General features: G+C 40.4%; 1 protein-coding gene across 5 annotated transcripts; it reads left to right on the forward strand.

Annotated features, from left to right (window-relative positions):
* The first annotated feature begins 437 nt into the window (after window positions 1-437).
* RNF138 (ring finger protein 138) lies at window positions 438-18,406 on the forward strand. Of its 5 annotated transcripts, none has more exons than XM_021525727.3 (7): window positions 438-757; window positions 1,638-1,803; window positions 3,295-3,410; window positions 6,288-6,356; window positions 6,845-6,950; window positions 7,744-7,851; window positions 9,242-12,358. In XM_021525727.3, the coding sequence occupies exons 1-7, from the start codon at window positions 645-647 to the stop codon at window positions 9,308-9,310; spliced, it is 747 nt and encodes a 248-aa protein (XP_021381402.1). In that variant the 5' UTR covers window positions 438-644; the 3' UTR covers window positions 9,311-12,358. The 5 variants fall into 5 exon arrangements, with proteins under 5 accessions (XP_021381402.1, XP_085428184.1, XP_085428185.1 ...); XM_085572058.1 differs by having other exon boundaries at window positions 449-757; window positions 6,291-6,356; XM_085572059.1 differs by lacking the exon at window positions 9,242-12,358 and adding an exon at window positions 16,385-18,406 and having other exon boundaries at window positions 492-757.
* Window positions 18,407-21,675: the final 3,269 nt, after the last annotated feature.

The raw sequence follows: 21,675 nt of genomic DNA on the forward strand, positions 1-21,675 counted from the left end.
ACACCAGCTCTGCTGCCCTTCTCTGGGCTCGCTCCAGCACCTCAATGTCCTTCCTGGATTGAGAGGCCCAGAACTGAACACGGGGCTCGAGGCGCGGCCCGAGGGGTGCGGAGCACGGTGCCCGGGACGATTCCACCCAGAAACAACCCACCGCCGAGCGCTGCCCGCGCAGGCCCGAGCGCCCGGCCGGCGGAAGGGCGGCGGGGCGGGCGCGGCGCGGCGGGCGGAGCGGGGAAGCCTCCCGGGCAGGGCGGAGCGGGGCTGTGTCGTAGCAGCCCCGGCGGGCCGGGAGGCGATCGCCATGGAAACCCCGGCCCCGCCCCCCCGGGTGCCGCCGGGAGCGCGGCCGGAGCCGGCGGGTTCTTCCTCCCCGGGCGGCGCCAGGTAGAGCGCGGGGCGGGGGCTGCCCGGGCGGAGCCGCGAGGGGCGGCGGGCGGAGCGCGGGCCCGGCCGGTTCCGCTGCCCCGCCGCGGCCCGGCCCGGCTCCCACCCGGCTCCCACCCGGCGCCGCTGCCCCCGGCCATCCGCTCTCCGACCCCGGCAGCGCCCCCCGGGAGCGAAGCGGGGCCGGGCTCTCCTCAGCCCGCCAGGGCGGGGCTTGTTCGTCGTCCCCGATCGTGGCGGAGAGGCCCTTACGTGTTGCCATGGCCGAGGGGGCCGCGGCGGCCCCGGCGTGCTTCAGCGAGGATGATTTTTACTGCCCGGTGTGCCAGGAGGTGTTCAAAACGCCCGTGAGGACCGCCAACTGCCAGCACGTGTGGGTATCCCGACCCCCGCCCCTTCCCAAGCCTTTTGCTCGCCTCCTCCGGCTCTCCGCCTTGTGCTCCTCAGCTCCCCCCCGCTCCCGGCGCACGGACCCTCGGCCTGGAGACGCTGGCGGTGAGGATACGAGCCCAGTGCTGCTCCAGCCTCCCCTCGCCTCTTTCTTTTGTAGCCGACGAGGACCGGTCATTTAGAGAAGCGCCCCCCCCCACATCCCCGGGTGGCTGGTCGGCGGTGGGGGAGTTTTGCTGTGCTGCCTGAGCTAACTCGCGGTTTTTAACTTCATGGTTTTCCCCGTTCCTTTTCGAACAAGGACGGTAGTGTGAGTCGTTCTCTCTTTTCAGTTCATCTATTCAGCATTTTTTTTTTCCAGGGACGTTTGATTACAACGTACTACTTTGTAGAAAAGCAAAATAGCTTTGGCAGCTGGTGCGTAAGGAAGGAGAGCTGCAAAAGCTGGTGACCTGAGGTCTCTGGAAACGCGTGCTGAATGAAGCTTTGCAGTGGTTTTGGCTCTGCTTAAGGACAAAAAACAGGAGTTACGCTGATAAGATTGTCCAAAATCACGTGCTTGCTGCACCATTTAATATCTCATTAGTGATCAATCTGGTATGCAGCTCGGTAATACCAGTCAATAAATAAAGCGAGTTTTATCTAGAGTGCATTGCCAAGCTCCCCTGATTTCCATATACTTCATCATAAGCACCATTATTTCATGTTTTTAGGAAGTCAAACTTTGTATTCGGTAAACTATTACTCTGATACTTATCTTTTTTTTTTTTTTTTCCCCCTAACAATCGTCCAGCTCTCTTTAAGGACGAAGTATCTAACTGTATGTTTTGCTAACCTGTGTTTGTGGTAACTTTTCAATTTAGGTTTTGCAGGAAGTGCTTCTTGACAGCTATAAGAGAAAGTGGAACACATTGTCCTCTCTGCCGAGGGAGCGTGACTAAAAAAGAAAGAACGTATCCCAAAAGGGCTCTAGATGTTGAAAACAGTATGAAGAAAGCTTCTGGGGGCTGTAGATGCTGTGAGAAGCAGGTAGAGTAAAACTTTAAGAAAAGTTGAATAAATTTTTCATGTTTTTGTCCAGACACGCCTTTACTGTGTGTCATTCTCATCTTGGAGCTGAAGAGCCTATAGCAATTTGAACTTAGCTTTGTGTGGTTTGTGCATATACTGGGCATGCAGTGCCTGCTAGCTGTACCTAACAGGTGTAAACTGAAAGAGCATCTTGAATTGTCATTAAAGGCATTTTAAGTGGAGTGCCAGCTTTCTGTGAAAAGATGGAAAAAATTGATACAGCTATAAAAATGACAAAAGGAAAGTTAAGGAGCTGAACATGAAAATTGCAGATATATAGAAAACCTCAGAAACTCTCAGTATGGAAATGCAACTTCTTTGAGCTACTATGAAATTTAATTTAAAACTAAAATATGTGAGTTGATTAGTTGCAATGCCCACATGATCAATCATGTAATTTCCTCCTTCCCCATCAGTCCTTTTACGTTCCTTTAATTTCCTTTCTAAAGGGATCATTATTTTTGGAACACTGGGTGAAATCTTGACCCTCAATGAAACCAAGAGTTATGTCTCTTTTGATATAAACAGATGTAGGATTTCAGCCAGACTTTTTGTTTATAACAAAATGCATTAAATCCAGGTAGTCTTTATGTTGATTTCATTTCACCTGGGACTTCTGCCAATGTGAAGATCAGCACTAATGGAGCCCTCAGCTGCTTGCATTGTTCATATGATTCATTGAGATAAAAGGTGGGGAAGAAGAAACTGATAGCAAGTTGGTAAACTAGACAGAAGAACCAAACAGAATAACTTTAATGGAATTTAGGCACAGGCATGTAAGATACGATTTTGTTTGGCCTCTAGACCCGTGAGCACCTTCTGAGAGTGCTGTTGGAGCTGAAATTCATGGGAATGTCCTACTCAGCTGACTTCTGACAAATCTAAGCAACTCATTCTCTTAATTTGATTTAAAGGTCAATAGGCAGCCTTAAGTTGGTGATAATTCACCTGTTTGTTTCCTTCCCCTGCCAGTGAGTAAACACACCTAATTAAAAAAAAAAAAATGTTTTTTGCATGAGGTAACAGCAGGCCAGAGGAGACTGAAGGAGCAGTGGTGCTTATCCCATCCTCACAGCCACTCTCTGTTCTAGCTCATCACCTATTGATCCTGGATATGGAGGTGTAGTTCCAGTGACTTTGTTTCAATTAAATGGTGTTTACTTGCATCTTTCATCCTTGAGAAAGCTCTCAGATGTCCAGCAGTTTGAGTGGCAATGTTCTCCAGTCTCAAGAGTGACGCTGGCTCTAAGGAGAGAGAGGAATTGGAGATGTCCTGTTGGTGAAGAAAGTGTTCATGCTCAAAAGGGAGACACATGTTCTGGTTTCTGCTGCACATGAGGTCTAAATAATTCCTGCATGCATTGCTTTCTGTTGGCAGAATTGTCTCTTCCTTCTATCTATCCCTGGATTGTTTAGTACGATTTCAGTAATTTGGCATTTTATTTTCAGGTTAGATTTTCATGGATGAGACAGCATTATAAAACGTGTAAGAAGTATCAGGATGAATATGGTGTTTCTTCAATTATGCCAAAATTACAGATTTCCCAAGATGCAACAGGGAACAGGTAATCAGGGTGTTCTGTGTGCAACAGTGCATCTTTTTTCCCCACCCCCTCCCCCCATGGAAAGTATTTTTTTTCCAGGGCATTTCTTCTTTTTGAATTTATTATTATCTATATTTTGTGTTTCAAAATAAGAGATTTTTCGGGTCTTTTTCTCTACTCTTAGCAGACAGAAGAAAACCTTTCTGCATGATGGCTTTGAAATGTCTTCTAGAGACTCTCCTAAAAAGTATTTAATATTTGTAGCTTGCTTTCCTTGCCTCGACAGCATTTGAGCAGCTTACTTTGTAACATATTTCATAATATTTACCTCTGGAGAAGTTCCTGTCTATTTTTATTCCCCCTCCCCTTTCCGAAGTTTATTTTAGTGGGTATCCTGTTTCAAAACAATACTGTGCAAGCTTTTGCTTTCTGATTGAATTTATTTTGAACTGATCTCTTATTAAATATATAAGGAATTCCAGTATGTTACACACCATAAAATCAAATGACACTTGCCATTTGTTTTTAGGCAGTAAAGCTAATATTTTTTTTCATATAGTCTCATTGATGGTAGGGGTTGGGGATTTTTGGTTATTTTTGAAAAGCTTTTTATATGTCAATTTCACAGAGCTTTATTATATATATCCCTTTTTTTGCCATTGATTTTCTATTTTTAGCAGTCTGAACTTCTCTGTATTTGATTTTTCAACCCATCAGTCTATTGAAAGTTGAAGCTGTTACTGAAATTAGCTGCAGCAATGTTTCACCAAAGTGTCTAAATATTCCGGTATCAGTATTTATGCAGTTTGCCACAGTAGAATACCTGTGATTATAATATCACAGAAGTATAAAATAATTTACAGTTACTGTATTTGTGACTGTAAATATTCATATTCTTAGCATGTCTGTACACTTTCTTCTTGCTTAGCAAGAGGTGCATATATAGTCAAATTTACTTTCTAAAATATTCTTCTGTTTTAGTCTTCCTTTAGGAAAAATAGTTTATTTTGTGCTCAGCATAAGAAAATGTACCTTGTTGTAGTTAAAAGTTGCCAATTATTTGTGTGACTACATGGCAGTTAAAGGCCTTTTACACCTTCCTAAGTAAAAAAACTTTGAAAGTGCTACCTGTCTTACAGTCATATAGTTCATAATGCTTTTATAATACTTGGCTGTCACCTGCATTACCGATCTTGTTGACTAAATGTTTGTTGTATTATATACCATTTTCCGGTAAAGTTGTGTAGTATGCCACCAAGCATCACCATGGTAATTAAATTATCCAGAGGTTTTTCCAATCCCAGTTGATTAGAAATTAGCAAATGTAATGCCCATCTACAAGAAGGGTCAAGAGTGATCCAGGGAACTACAGACATGTCAGACTGACCTTAGTGTATGGGGGAAGGTCATGGATCAGATAATCCTGAGTGCCATCATGTGGCATGTGCAGGACTACCCAGGAATCAGGTCCAGCCAACATGGGTTTACAAAAGTCATGTGCTGGTTGACCAACTTCATCTCCTTCTATGTCAAAGTGACTGGCATAGTAGATAAGGGAGTGACTGTGGATGCTGTCTATCTAGACTCCAGGAACACATTTGACACAATCCCACTGTATTATTTTGGGGAAGCTGGCAGCCTATGGCTTGGACAAGTGTGCTCTGGGTGAAAAGAATTGTCTGGATGGCCAGGTCCCAGAGGGAGGTGGTAAATGTAGTTGGATCCAGTTGGCCCCTGGTCGCCAGTGGTGTTCCCCAGGGTTCAGTTTGGAGCCACTCCTGTTTATCACCTTTATTGATGATTCAGATGAGGGGATTGAGTGCTCCCTCAGTGAGTTTGCAGATGACAGCAAGTTGGGTGGGAGTGTTGATCTGCTGGAGGGCAGGAAGGCTCTGCATGGGCATCTGGATAGGCTGGATCAATGGGCTGAGGCCAGTGGTGTGAAGTTCAAAAAGGCCAGGTGTCTGGGTTCTGCACTTACAGCAGCCTCGGGCAGTGCCACAGGCTGGGGGAAGAATAACTGGAAATCGACCCAATGGAAAAGGAGCTGAGGGTGCTGGTTGACAGAGGCTGAGCTATGGTCCTGTAGTGTACCCAGGTGGCCAAGATGACCAGTGGCATCCTGGCCTGTATCAGAAACAGTGTGGCCAGCAGGACTGGGGCAGTGATTGTCCCCTGGTACTCAGCACCAGTCAGGCCACACCTTGAATCCTGTGTTCAGTTCTGGGCCTCTGAATCCAGGAAGGACATTGAGGTGATGGAGTGAATTCAGAGAAGGGCAATGGAGTTGGTGAAGGGTCTGGAGTGCAAGTCGTATGGTGAGCAGCTGAGGGAGCTGGGGTTGTTTATCTTGGAGAAAAGGAGGATCAGGGAAGACTTCCTTGCTGCAGTTACCTGAGAGAAGGTTGTAGTGAGGTGAGGGTGACTTTCTTCTGCCATGTCTTGAAGTGAAAGAACGAGGTGAAATGGCCTCACCATTTAAGTTACACATGAAGAGGTTCAGATTAGATAGTAGAAACTTTTTTTTTTTACTGAGACTGTGGTCAGGCATTGCAGTAAATTCCCCAGGGTGGTGATGGAGTGTCACTGCCTGTGGGGGTGTTCAAGAGGTGTCTGGATGTGGCACTTGGGAATATGATTTAGTGGTGGTTATGGTGGTGCTAGGTTGACATTTGGGCAGATGATCTTGAAGGTTTCTTTCAGGCTTGGTGATTCTGTAAATATTGAGACAAAGGAAAATTGTGAGGGTTAGGCTATGTGCCATTGTATGTTGCCTTGGAATTCATGGGACTTAATGCATATTCCCCCCACCTCTGTTACTATTAAACTTTTAAAATGTTGATAGTTGAGTAAATAATCTGAAGTTCCATTGTTTTTTTTTTTTTCCTTCATTTAAAGTAGCAGGAATGATGCAATATCTGACACTGGCGAGATGGCTAATAATCAAATACGTCAAGGAGAAACAAGGTATGTTGCTTACTTGTCTATAGCTGTTATTAGAATAGATTCTGATAGTCACAGTGCAAACTTCTGCTAATGCAAAAACGAAAACACAAAAAGACCCACACAAAAATACCAGAGCTGTATTTCTAGAATCCTGTAGTTTCTTGTACGCTTGTATCTGTTTGTTAGAATTTGGGTATTTTAGTACTTCCTTGAAAGATTTGCACTAAAAGATGATACAAGAAAGCAAAACTAGGGTGTAGCTGCAGTGGGAACAAAAGAAGCACAAGTCTCAGAGGAGTGCATTTAGGCATACTAATTGTAAATGTACTTCCAAATTGCAATGTGATAGTAGCACTGGGACTCCTTAGATCTGCTAATATGTCAGTGGGGGTGTGGAGGTTTTTTGTTGTTATCAAAGCCGGGGAAAACAATGATAGCTTAATTCGTATGGTTTCTTAACACTATTTCTGAAACTTTTTTGTTTGATACTCTTGTATTTCTGTTTACAGTGGACACCCAACCTTCAAATGCCCCCTGTGTCAGGAAGCCAATTTTACCAGACAGCGCTTGCTGGATCACTGTAATAATAGACATCTTTATCAGATCGTTCCTGTGGTAAGTAGAGCTGCTTATGTATGTTTCTTAAGCTACTTTCTTTGTAATTATGTGGAGCATTTTAACTGTGCAGTCCCTACTCCATATCTGTAACAATCACTGTGGTCTGAAAAAGACAGACAATGTACTTCATGCAGTGCATTTAAATTGAGGAGTGACTTAGATGTGAAAACGTTTCATGTCCAGCCTGCTGGTTCTAAGGCATTTCTGACTTAACTGTCTCATTTATCTTGGTGTGAAACAGGCTCAGTTTTTGAGCCTAATGCTTAACTCTTCTTTATTTAGTAGTTCAGGTCTGTTTCTATAGAATCACATTTTGTAACGTAACTACTGTTTTGTGTGAAACAGACAGTTACTTGAAAAGTAATCCAACGTAACCAAAGGGTCTGCAAGAGAAAAATCTCTTTGGTTTTCTATTATTTTCACCTGTAATAGGGTGTGTTATTTTTTCTTTTGGCTTACTTGATCATCTCAATTGTATGAAAAATCTTCAAAACAATAAGTAGGATGCTGTAGTCAGTTTCTTTTCTGAATTAACTTAGACAGATATGATAATTTTTCACTCCCAAGAGAAACACTTTAGAAATTGATCAAGTTGAAATGTAGTTTTTGAATGTTACACAATTAAGGAAAAGCACACTTAGCAGTATGATTTGATGTTAATGTCTTAGTGTATTTTGATAGTGGTTGAGTAACAGACTAGTTATTCCTGTAGAACATGTCTTTAATGCATTCTTCGTTGTCAATAACTTTTTTTTTAATTTTGTCTCTTCCCTTCCCCCTCCAAATTCAGATCTGTCCTATTTGTGTATCTCTTCCATGGGCAGATACTAACCAGGTTACTAGAAATCTTGTTAGCCATCTAAATCTAAGACACCGATTTGACTACGGAGAATTTGTGGTAAGCTTTTTCTTCTTTGATGTGTGGAGGAATAAATGGTGACTCTTCCTAAAATCAAAATGCCAAATAAAAATTTTGTACCTGACATGTGCTCTGGACATGCCATGTTCCTGTCCTGTATGGAACTCAGAAGCAGACCTGTCTGTTCTTAAACTTTATTATCATGAAGTTAACATGAAGTGCTGCTGGGAATAGGTGTTGTCAAACTGATCCAAGCTGATGAGTTCAGTCTTTGGCTTAGTGTTCTCAATCTGAACTATTTATTGGTTTTATTCTGTTTATTAGAACAGTTTATTACTGCTGCATCCAGGGAAAATAAGATAGATGCTACTCTTTTTATGGACATTATTGACCTTTTAAAGCAGAAATTGTGAAGTTGTATTTTCAGGACTCAATGTGCAGCTTGACTAGCTGGTATTGCTGCTGCAGCCACTCTTCCTGTATGTAGTGAGAGAGACTGAAAAAGAGATGTTTCACTTAATCAGTGTTTAGGTTGCCCTTTTTCAGGCTTTCTTTGAGTAAATGACCTTATAAGTAGATGAAGAACTACATACACAGATGTAGTCAGTGGCTGATTTGTAAGTCAAGCCAAACATTTGGGTTCTGCATGTGGCATCAGAGAGCTGGAGAGATTGTAGTTTTTTCTACAGAGTTTGACAGGCTTTGGTGTGCAACAGGTATAGTATTTGAGTCACAGACAGTCTCACTGGGTGGCAATGGCAAAGATGATGTATCTTGTCCTTTGAGTTGAGCGAGCTGTGATAAACGCCTGAAGAGCTAGGGTTTGAAAGGAGAGATTTGGCTCTTCACCATGAGTGCATGGATGATGACCTAAAACTGGTGATAGGAATTCTGATTTGGGGAAACTGCCAGAATTGCACTTAAAAAATTCATCACTCTGGCATATTAAGAACCTGGAGGATATTCCTGCAAAAAGTAGCAGACTTTTTGTGTGCTGTGTTTGCTTTCCCATTTTAGGCAATGTATTCTCAACAGTCTATGATTACTGTTGTCTGGGGATCCCATTTTGGTTTTATTAATGGAGGATGTTATGGCTGATTAGAAGCCCTGTTAAAACAATTGCGTGACACAGACAGCTTTCCTGAGCTGGCTGTTCTGTAATGCAGTTGAGCCAGGGAGAGAAGATGGACCCTTCTGCTTAATGATCCTTGTCCCACTCTACTGATACTTCTATTCTTCTCCTGTCTCATGTGTCTCTTGGTATTTGGTACAATAAAAGATTCTGTGCAATATAAACAATCATCTAGTAGCATAGAGTCTTTGTCTAGGTGCCATTTCCTATGTAAAAACATAGCAGATGAATGATTAAACTAATGACTATGCTATCTTGAATATTTACCAATTTTGATGATGTTTTCATTTTATTTAGAATCTTCAGCTTGATGAAGAAGCCCAATACCAAAATGCAGTTCAAGAATCCTGCCATGTGAACTTTTAAAGTAGAACCCCCTTCATCTTCATACTGATTATCTGACAGAAAAATTACTTTATTCTGTTGGAGATCCAAAGGGTATATTAATAAAAATGTTGTTTAGTACCCTCTTTTCTGGGCTAAGCTTCTTTTCACGCTCATAAGGACTTCTGATTTTGCTGAAACTCAGGCTTGACATCTTGACTGAGTTCTGCCCCTGTGGAATTAGGGACATTTTTGGAACTTCTCACTCTTGTCTTGATTTTCTCTAACTTTTACTACTCTGTTAATTACATGTTCATATGATTAATGTAGGATGTTTTGATTCACCAAAACCAGCTTTGAAAGTATCTTTAGAAAGACATGCGATGATGCTCTGTTGTACTGTTGGGTTTCTTCAAGTTCATCTGTCTTCTAAGGTATCTTGTTAGATAATTTATTTTTTTCCTCTTCCTGACAAAGACAGGCATTTGTCCTGCCAAGGACTAATTTTATTTTGTTGTTGTGATTTGTTTTTTACTATTGCTATGTGACAGAAAATAACAACAGCTTAAAATATTAAAAGATTTCTATAGATAACAATGCAGAGTAGGGCTTTTTTTCACCTTTCATTGAGAAAGAATGATGCCATTGCCTAGGAATAACTAAATCTATTTTTTCATCTTTGGGAATAACTAAAATAGGATGCTTGCTTACTAATATGATGAGACGTATTCTCTGTACTCCTATGGAAGATTACATATTTTCTGAGCAATTCAAGATGACATGCAAAAGGTGTACTTTTTTGGCCTATGCCTGTGACCAGGTCTTGCTGGAGCTTTTTAAGAACTACTAGTTTTGCATTTGGAATTGAAGTTTTGGTCTGTCCTGTCTTTCATGGAAGGTTGTGTTGCTAAATAACTAAACCAGTTTCACACTAGAAAAACTTTTTATTTTTGTAAAGCTGTTTAAAACTTGTACATCTCTTGCATCTGAAGGCTTCAAAAAACTGTTGAGAAGAAAACACTTACTTTAAAATAGTGACCAACATATTTTAAGAGTTCCTGTTCTAGATTTCCACCTTCCCAGCAAGAACATAATTAAATTTGGAGAAAATAGTAATAATGCAATTTTGAATTTAAATGGAAAATCCAGTCATAAAAACTTTAGGATCTTTTATATAATACTAAAAGGGAGAAGGGGAGAGAAGGATGCACTGTCGCTGTTGAGGCAGGATGGGAATGGAGAGACTCTGACCAGAAGGCTGCTGAGAGTAAAACTCCGGTTTATTCAAAATACACTGCTCTTTTATACAGAGCTTTGTGAGGAACAACTCCATTGGTCCTGAAGTGAAAACAACCCACACCTTTGGTGGCTTGACCCACAGTGATAGAACTTAACTATAAACAATGTGAGTAACAAGAGAGAGAATTATTTGCATTCTTCTCCAGCTCTTTCCCAGGCTTCTGCCTGGCTAGAAACTCTCATTTCTCTCTTTGACCGAATCTGAGACTCACACTGCACAGCATACATTTTGGAGTTTTAAATAGTGTGCTGAACATACACCTGTTAGGGCGGACTGCATTATGTGTTTCCATCACCCCTTATCAAGTTATTGTTATTAATGAGCATTGCATATGTGGTGGAAAACATCCCCAGTAATTTTTTTGCCTAGATGGTGATTTCTGTTTTGTAGTATCAGTTGTGCAGCCAAAGTACAGTCTACTGCTTGTGGCCTGCCTACCTTTTTCTTTCCAAACAGAGATTTTGATTATTCTTTAAATGCTGAAATATTTCATGTTCCAAAAGTGATAAGGTTGAAATGCCTCATTTTACAATGTAATGTATTTCAGAACTGAAACTTCTATTTTGAGTGTTGGAACTAACCCACTATGCATTTTATCTTGCCTTTTCTATCTTAAATTTTTTTTGAGTGTAAAATATTACTGAAGGTATTGCTGGCTAAAATTCAGAGAAAGTTGTCTATTTCAGAAATTGCTGCCTATTTCAAAAACTTTGTCTGAAGCTTACATCTCTTTTATAACTACATTTTTTGCATTTTGTTACTATTTCACTACAGTATTTTGACAGCAGACCGCACTTGGAAATTGTATTCCAATTTCCGTTTTTGCTCCCATATATATCTGTATATTCTCACTTGTCTGTCAGCTCTGGTGCTTGTGTGACCACATACTGTTTTGGAGTGGCTCACTGAGCCAACAGAAAAAAAAAAAGTAAATTTTTACTTTTGCTCAGTAAAGCCATCTATTAAACAGTACCCTTTTACAGAAAAGAATGTCAAGATACCTGATGATGAAATTTTACGTTTTTGAAATAAAACCACATACTGTGGTGATTTATTACTGCATACATTTCCTAAGGAGTTTAACAGTTAGATGTAAGTCTAGTTAACTTTTTTAGATTCAACAAAATGTTTATATGATCTGGCAATAAATGCCTACAGCCAATACAGATTCTGAATCCTCATGGACGCTGGAACTAGTTATTTCTATTACTTGAATATGTCTTGGGAATTGCAAGTGAAATGACATCTGTTTTAAAACTCTGGGAAACAATTTTTTCTAAAGCAATAATTAGTTGTCTCTTGATTCATAGTTGCTGAGAATTTTAGTCATGTTTAAATGTTGAGAGACTTGAATACACATTTTAAAGCAACAAGTGTGTATTAATGCAATACAAAAAAATCTTTCAAAATGTTTATCCTCTTTATTTAAAATCTGTATTGGCAGGTGCTGCCTTGCTTAAGATTTTGTACTTTTTAATATTAAGAGATTGCATCCAATACATTCACTAGGTTAATGTTTAATGAAAAATTATTTGAATATGTTGCTGCTGGTCATGATCTTTCTCACTGAAACTCAGACATGCGCAAAAAGCTGTGTATTTGTGATGGGTGATGCCCAAAACCTGAAATCTTTACTAGAAGATTGCTTCTTAACAATGTTTTCATGTTCATGTTGCATTATGTATCATTTCAATATGTTATGTTTGAATTGTACCTTCTGGTTTTTTTCCTGTTAAAGTATTTTATTTTCTATTTGTCTTTTTGTTGCATAATAAAGATGATCAATTCCCTTGGTGCTACTTCCTTTTCAGATGCTTTCTAAAACTTAAATATGTGATCACTTGTATGTCTAGACACTTTGAGTTATTTGAACAGTGTGTATGCTGCTGGAATGATGAGATGTGACTGGTGATGCATCTTATATCATACCTTGGGTATTTCCAGCAAGCAGAAAAGATTATAGGTTGGCCCAAATCTGCTTTGTGCATATTTTCCTGTTTACATGTTTGTTGCTGTTCCATGTAATGTTAATAGAGAAATAACATCCTAAAAGGAGACAGAAGAAGCTATGTAACACTTAGGGTCATGAACAAACCTTGTTATTTAAAGGTAGGTTTTCTGAGAAGATATAATGCTTTTCTGAAGAAAGAATTGCAAGTACATTTGGGCTGGTTACAAATTTTAACCAGCTAAGTGGCAGCTAGATGATTTATCCTTCTGCCTTTTGTTCTTGTGCTGAAAAAAACTGGTTGTTTTGCTTTTGCATTCTAAGGACACACAGAGTAATAAAATTGACTTAATGTGTTGTTTCAAATTATGGAAATGTAACAAAACTTTGTAAATTTCCTTTTTATTTATTCTTTCCCCATATAATCTAATTTTCTGATCTCTAAGTAAACCACTGTATTTTCTGAATCTCTTTATTAGCCCTTTGTTAGAGATTTCATTTGATTTCATTACAGCAATTCATATTTCACTACTTAAAGAGAATGCATGTGATATATTGGTAGTGTCATGGTTATAGGATACTTCAGCTCTGTAAAACTGCTCTTTGTTCTCCAGCGTTAAGCCAAGGCCTTGTTCCCAGGGAGAGAGGGGGATTTTTGTTGACCCAGTTCATCATCTAACAGGTAGTTGGGATTAAAAGGAGTTCTGTGTTTGGGAAGCATTTCTGGGTCCCTCTTTTTATATTTGACTTTTGAGCCTGGTTAGATTTGAATGAGTGTCTGTGACTCTGCTATAAAAGAGTGGATGGTGTGTTTTTTGTAACCTTTGTTTTATGCAGAAATAGACACACCAACTCATGAGTAGTGTTAGGGGATGGGACAGTACTACATGTGGTCAAGTGCACATTTGTGAAATGACTGCAGAAGCTGGCATCCAAGGCTGCTTCATTGCAAGACAGAAGAGCTACAGGCATATCTGATGAAGGCATCTTCAAGTTTCATTTAGAATTTAAGAAACAAGCAATGAAAGGGCACAGAAACTACATAGTCTGTTCTCCATGCAGCGTACATTTGCTCCAGAAATCATGTTTCTTTTGTTTCCTGTTGTGGCTGTATTTGGGAGGAAAAAAAAAAATAAATCAAGAGACAAAGTTCAGGGTATCTACAATGAGGAGGCATTTCAATAATGTTGAAACTTATACTTCCCAGGGAATTGCCAGACTTGCTAGGGTCAAAGCATGGGTTATTTTTTTGTCTCATGAGTAGAGTACTGTTTCTTGTATTTCTCAAACTCTAGGTCTGATTTGGGAAGGACCAGTTTTCACTTCTTCATTTTCCAGCTCTAACCAGCCTTATTTCATCTAGCATTTTGGTGGACACAATCAGGAAAGAGCTAAGAAAGTGAATTCTAGATTTACTGCCTCACCATGACTCATGTTGTTAGGAAGTTGAGGGCAAGGAGGGAGGGAGGAGCCATTACTGCCGAATGCATTTTGTGGTGTAGCATTTAATTATATTTCAAATCTGCCTTAAGGTACTCTGTATACATTTAGAGACATTCCTCAGCTGTGTGAAACTGTAGGTTATTTCCCAGGACTTAGAGGCAGAATACTGTTTATGAAATTGCATAATCTTATGTGAGGTTGTGTAGTCACTGAAAAGTGCTTCTCACTATTTACATTCTTTCTCTACTGTTGTATTTCTGTCACTCATTTTTTTCACTGAATGACTTGGATTAGAATGAACCTTAAAGATAATCTCATTCCAACCCCTGCCCAGAAGCAGGGACATCTTCCACCGGACCAGGTTGCTCAAAGCCCCATCCAGCCTTAAACACTTCCAGGGCTGGGGCACCCACAGCATTTTTGGGTAACCTCTTCCAGTGTCTTACCACCTGTTTTCCTCTATGTGCATTTTCCTACAGCAGTACTCATAAATATACACTACTAATTTCCTTCCCACTCCCCTTTCTCTCTCTTAAAGTAGTCATCAATTAAATTACTATGATTATATTGGCTACTAATTTTTGTTTCACATTCTGTATCTTGTATAAGCTCCTCTGGCTGTGCCCTTAATATGGGGCTGGTGTGGGCCACAGGGGTAAATACAGTAACAAAGAAGCTTAGCACCAATAATTTACGGAGTTCAGCTGACATGTTTACATGTTTCTGTGGCTAAAGGAGTTTGTTTCTCAGAATGTGTTTGCACTTGGAAAGAATGGGAAAGTCTTAGCAGATAGATTTTATTGATTTGAACACATTTTAAGCCATTTACTTTGTTGTTTTCTGTAGGGGGAGGATGTCGTTTAGGATTGGAGAGATTAGGATCAGGTTGAAAATTAAAAACTGTTCACAAAGCCCAGTTCTTTGATGGTAATAGCACCCTTTTTTTTGCCCAGAAAACCTTGTGTTAGGTTCTCTGGTTTTGCAGGTATGGACTGAAGAGTGTGGGATGTATTTTCTTCTTCAGGGTGACTGCTGTGGCCCTACTGCTATAGAAGGTGCAATTCGTGTGCCGCCTTAGTTGTGAGACTGATCAAACCTGAGTAGTTTCTTTTTGTCTTTCATAATTCAAACCACCAGAGGGCACTGAGTATTTTTGGGTCCTCTTTAAATAAGTATTTAAGGGTGATAATTCAATAAGTAGGTGTGCTCCAAAACACTATTAGGTATGGAATTTCTCTCCTGATATTTCATAAAATGCAATCAATCTTTTTATGGATTTTATGGATTTAAGAAACTGGCTGGGGACATTCTATTCTACAGAAAGAATACTTGTAACTTACATAAATCTGTAATTTAAAAATTTTAAAGTATGTTGCTTTATCATCTGTGGCAAGTAACAGTGGACTCCACTCTGGGAATAATGGAGTGCTCCCCTGTTCACCAACGGACATTAAATGTAACACGTTCCTGCAAGCGCCATATACCTGCAGGACCTCTCCTTGTCCAAGGGCGTTCTCCAGAGTCCTCTGGAGTTCGAGCGCTGTAGTGCAGGCAGGAGGCACACGGGGGCAGCTGGGGACTGATGCATTCTGTGACAGTGACAAGGGGTTAGTGCTCATTCCTGACTTCTGGCTCTGTGAGACTGCACACTGATCATCGCCCTCGCTAATCCCCTCGCCGCGGTGGTGCGAGCTCTGCCAGGTGCCCCGTCCAGGTGTGCAGCGTTATCCCTTCTTAGCATTCACAATAGTCTGGGGCTGGGACAGCCCTCTGCTATGAAGGGAGGAATTGTAGCAGCTAAGGCTTATGTTGCCTCATCTGAGAAAGAATGAAGTCTCCCTGGAGTGTGCTTCTGCAGTGGCATCATAGTGGCCAGCCACAGCCGCTTGAGTAGCTGCTGATCAGCGACAGTTCGTTTCACACAGTAATCTGATTCACATTTAGCGTGAAATGTGTTTGTGAAAAAACATGTCAGACATGATTCAGCACCCTGGGAGAGGGAGGGAGGTGTAAGCCTGTATGAGTAGTTATTTAATTTATTAAATACTGTTTTCTTACACATACAAAAAATGATGGTTAAAGTAGGTCTGAAGTGGCAGTAGGCAGGAAGCTGTCCAATGTTATACCCAAATTTCTGCCATTTGCTTTTTGACCTTGCTTTTAAATTGACCTGTAGCTAAGCAGTGCAAGGAAGCTGAAGGTCTGCTTCATTTTCTTGATAAAGTCTTAATGAAAGCAAACCTGCTTTGTTTGCTTCTCTGCAAGCAGTTGTAACACTTGTATTTGATATTTGGTGTAATTTTAACTTTTTTTTTCATTACATGCCACATGACACTTGCTAGGTTTGTAAACACTGGTAACTTTAAATATTTAGGTGTTGAACTTGTAGCATTCTGGATTTGATCAAGGGTGTGTTATTTTGCAGGTGTATCTGACAACTCTTATCTTCACTGCTGCTTTTGCCTCATCAGCCACGGAGATAAAACTGCAACAGTATCTCTGCTTGGGAGATTAACCGAAAAAGTGAGCCCAGTTTGTGCAAGATAATGCAGGAAGCTTGGGACAGGGCAAGGGACAATCCACTATCTGAGAGTAATAGACCATCTAAGTATCCTGGTCTTTTCACATTTGAACTATAAGCACTGCTGTGAGCGGGACACATGACGTTCTGCAAATCAGCACTTTTCATGTTATGTAATGAATCCATATCACTTGAAGGTGACGCTGAAACTTGGGATCAGACAGGTATCCACCAAATGTCCACGAGCAGTCATGAATCACCATTGTTTGCTGAGCAGGATACAGATGGCAAAATTACCAAAGCATCTTTCCTGCCTTACAGAAGATTAACAAAACTATTTAAATGTGAAACTACATACTAAAAATTCTAAAAAATCACTATATGTATGGAGGTAATTTTACTTGGGTTTATGGTTCTCAGTAGTTAGCTGAAATTGCATTTTGCAATTAAGTTCATTTGGCTTTTAAAAGAGCATTGTTGCCGTCCTCCACTCATTTTTTCCCAATCTCTCTGCCCCCATTACTGTCTCTTTCTAGATTATTACAAAGCTTAGTAGCTTTACTAAGAAGAGTAAAACAGGTGATGCTTCCCATCTGCATTGGATGATGCCTGATGAATGTTCCTTCTTCTGCAGCAAGGCAGGGGAAAAGCACTGCAGTATGTTTATTGCTGTGCCGTGGAAGAGCCCACAGGCAATAGTGCCACTAGGAAGGCAAGATGACAGGGTGCCTGTCCCAGGGAATATGCAGTTTGCTATGGGATGCTCTCCATCTCTGGTGCTCGAAAAGTGAGCTCAGCAGGAGATCCAGGCAGTCACTTGCAACAGATCAGCAGCAAGCTCTGATGTCTCATTTTCCTGTAGCAGCATGAGAGCATGAGAGTCTGTGGGGAAAGAAATGTAATTGACTGGCAAAAGCTCAGATTTTGCAGGTGTCTCTTATAGTTACTCAGGGCTCATTAGATATCTTAGCGCTCGTAAAAGTTGTGAAATGTGTTAAAGGCAAAGAATTGCAAGAAAGGAAAAAGCAACCTACCAGTTAAAGATCTGCTCATTCTCTTTTGCATTTAATGTTTTTATTTTTCTTCAAACTCCAGTTTGAAGATCCTTGTAATCAGGATACTAGTGGTCTACTTGCAGATCAAAATGTTAATGGAAATAGCATTCTTGAATTCCACAGATCCCTGACTTTACCAAGAAAGAACATGCATTGTTTTGGTTGTCATATATTAAGGAAACTTTTTAGTCTGACTATTTACAAGACTCAGGCATCTCAATCTGCAGCTTGCAACCTGAGCTGCCTTGAGCAAGTGCATTCCCAAACATATATGCCCTGGTAGCCTGTGGAACAAAGATTTAATCTAAGACTGCCATTCTTTTTGTTCTGAAAATGCACACTGTCTATTCAAGTAAGTTGCACTACTCTTTATTAAGTAATCAGAAGTAACACGAAGTTACTTCTTATTGTGAACCTCAGTTCTGGAGGTATGACATTGTTTTATTCATCTGGTAAGAAAAATGCAAGGAATCCTGTAGGAAAACCCTGAAGAAAAATAAGGGATGGGTATATTGCCTGAACACAGACAATAAGTCAGTAAGGCAAGATGTTTGTCATTGTAGAGAACACGGTCACGAAAGCAGGTAACGTATGTTGAAAAGATCTTCCATGGTTAGACAGAAAAAAACTTCCTGAAGACTGCCCATATATGATTTACTTTCTTCTCAATATCAAATAGGCTAAAAAACCTATTTCAGCTACTTACTGGGTGACACTGAATTTTCTGCCAAGAGCTTCTATTTTAAAAGTCCTGATGTTCTGTTGTTGGTATAGTATGTATTTTTCCATTGCATTTGTTTTCTGTTACCAGATGACTGGTTGAGGTGTCAAAACTCTGAGTTTATTTAATGAAACAGCAATGTGTGTTAGCATATAACTTCTGTGCCTTCTCTGTTTGGTGTCACTATATGCCAATTCCCACACCTGCTAATATTTTCTTTAGGTAAGTCACTTTTTAGCCAGTCCTGAAAGCAGCAATGGTCATGACATGGAAGTTCATACAACCCTTCATCCCTCTATATACTATTGACAAGAATTTGGTGTGAGCTCCAAGTAGTGGTTGATACATCTTAGAAGTGGGAATGGGGAACAAAGAACAATTCTAGTGATTATTTCCATTCAAAGGGGAGCCGAAAAGCAGAGTGTTAAGCTTTCTTCTAAAGTCAAGTAGTAGGACCAAAATTGTACTATTTCTGTTGAGTTCACCATCTACGCAAAGCCCTTGTAAGGTACTGTAATCAAGAAAAAATGGATAGAGCTTTTCAGTTTTGATCAGTTTTGACCAGTTTTGACAAAATAAAGCAATGAAGAAAACCTTATTGTTTAACTGGTAGGAATTTGACCCTTAAGAGAAACAATGTATTTGGTCAATTGATGGGAACATGACCTGTGAAAGAAGAACAATATACAATGGAGCTGTTGTTAGCATGGAGATGATATCCTGAGCCGAGTGTGAGATGATGTTGTAACTAAAAATGTTCCACTCTCAGAAGAGGAGATATGGGGTGTGGCTCTGGGGTGGAGGGGCTGAAGAGGACAAGAGGCATGCCATTTCAATCCAGGGGACTTCCTGAAGGTTCAGTGCCTGCCTGCCCCTCCCACCTGAGCACCATGCTCCATCTCCTTCTCCTGCTCAGCAGCTTTTCAAAGAATCCAGGGGTCGGTATGTATTATTTGGTACTGCATCTAATAAAAACAAATGTACTTTGCAACCACAGTTGGATTTCAGGGTTTTTTGTGCATGGGCATCCTCCAGAATCCATAACATATAATGGCGATGAGGATGCCCAGAGAACAAAAACTGATGTAAAGAAAGGACAGGGCTTGGGGAGTGGAGTGCATGGTTGCACCAAGAAAGTGAAACACATAGCTGTACTGAGAGGCACTGTTCCATGTGTGTGTGCAGCATATGGGAGGTCGAGACTTAGTCTGAGTACCCAGCTGTGTGTGGGAGCTTAGTAATGTTTTTCTGTGTCCAAAGTGTAATCACTGTCATACACTTGTTTTTGCCTGGTGTATTGTAAACATAGTTCAAGTACATTTCAGATTCCACTAGGAAGAACTTAGTCCTTTGCATTTGTGGTGTCTCTGGATGATAACACTACAACAGAATTATTGCCCTCACTATTTCTGTTGTCGTTATCATGTTCTAATATGAATGCATTGGTAAAGATATTTCATAAAAAGGAACCTTGGACCATGGCTCCACCAGTGGAGCAACAGTGGACACCAGAATTGTGGAACACATTGTGGGACAAGCTAGAAATTTGTACAAGTATTGAGCCCAAGTCATGGGAGGCTAAAGATTCCATGGGAGTGTTGAAATATTGGGGAAAGTTTGTGCAAACTCCTCAAAAACACTCTAAAGAATGGCTTTTTCTTGCTAGATGCATGGCTGAATGTCTGTTATTTGCATACAAAGTTGCAGTTGAAAAGAATACAGAGCTTGAAAAACAGACAAACAAGACAAGGACATACAGCTGCTGAGGGCCAATATAACATTGCAAAGGCAAGTGTTTCTAGCTGCTGTTGCTGCTGCTGCACTTCAATCTGTGATCTCAGTAAGCTAGACCTCTAAGTAAGGTTAAGTTTTAAATTATAAGTTAGTTTAAATGCTGTTAAGCGTGATTCTTCTGTTAAATGGTTACAGTTGAGGTATAATTTAAGTTATAAGTTAAGTTAGTCGTAAGTGTTGTTCCTTTGTTAAATTTTTAAGTTTGAAGTATAACTTAAAGTACTGTTGAATGATATTAAGCTCTTAAGCCATATTCCTTTTTATCCTTGTCTTACTATCCTTTTGTCACACACACACACACACACACACACACACACAGATAGTTCCTGGTTGAATCTGTTTTGATTGGCTTTTATTTGGCTTTGTTGTTGCATGTTTTAACTTGAGGTGCCTTAAGTGTTCTGTAAGTAGTAAAGTGAATCTTGTCAACAAACTTTGTCAATATTAAATCTAATTTTTGCTGATACCCTTGCTGATGATTCTTTAAGCAATCTCTAAGTCTTGTTCATAACCTTGGATGCTGGAGATTGAAAGAAATTCTTGGTGCTAAGCCCAAATTTCTTTTAAAGAGAATACATTTAAAACTTATGCACAGGATACTAATTTGCTAGCCACAGCTACCCAGGGATGTAGTATTGAATACCCCACAGAAAATGCATAACCAGGATCTGAGTGTCTGTGGTATACCTTGTGATATTATATACAGTGAATGAAGGAGGAAGGAATTAAAGTGGTGATTTTTACTGGGGACACTGACACTCTGATGTGGGATCCCTGTTTGTTACCATGAGAAATAGACTGATTAAGACTGCTCCCCCAGCATATAAAATGCAATAAAAAAAACCCCTTTTGATTAATGAAACAGGAAATCCTCTGGATGAGATAGTTGAAAAAATGTGGCAGCTAGGTAATCTTGGGGAATGGAACCCCTGGGGAAGTGCTGGGAATAGAAAAAACTTGCCGACTGGGCTTTTGACACCATGCAGTGGCCACAATTAAGCCAGAATTAAGATTCCAGGAAGAGATGCAGAAATCCAAGCAACCATTCACGATTTGTTACAAGCAAGTGTTTTTTTTATATTTTGCTTTCAACCTTGCATTAGTAGCAAGTAGATTTGTAGTGTTAAATTCTGTATATATATAGCACAAGAGCTGCCTTGCAAGTTGCTATTTTTAATGTGTTTTTCTAATCTAAGTGTATCATGTAACTTGTGTTTCAGTATTTTGGAGTGGAGGTTTCATTATATGAATCTTAAAGTATGTGCTGCAAGTTCTGAAAGACATAATGTGAGGTTTTTTGCAATGGTGTTGGAGAACTACACTGAGCAAAGCCTACAGAGTGCAGGCTGGTCCGTGCTATCTTTTGGGAAGGGTTGGTAGTGAGCTATCCAAGGAGCTGCCTTCATGCTTTGGTGTGATCAGACCTAGCTGATTTCCTTCAAAGGAAAACTGGAGAGCAAGGTAGCCAGGTGACCTCTACCTGGGAGAATGTCAAGGACCTAAGCACAATGTGAACCTGTCCACTGAGGTCCTGGTATTATGTAGTTCATCTGCTGAAAGATATGATGTCATACTGGGGTATTGCAGGATACAGAGCTGAATATCCAGCTCCTACAGCAGTTTTC

Source organism: Lonchura striata, chromosome 2, assembly GCF_050655825.1.
Source record: "Lonchura striata isolate lonStrDom1 chromosome 2, ASM5065582v1, whole genome shotgun sequence".
NCBI lineage: Eukaryota > Metazoa > Chordata > Aves > Passeriformes > Estrildidae > Lonchura > Lonchura striata.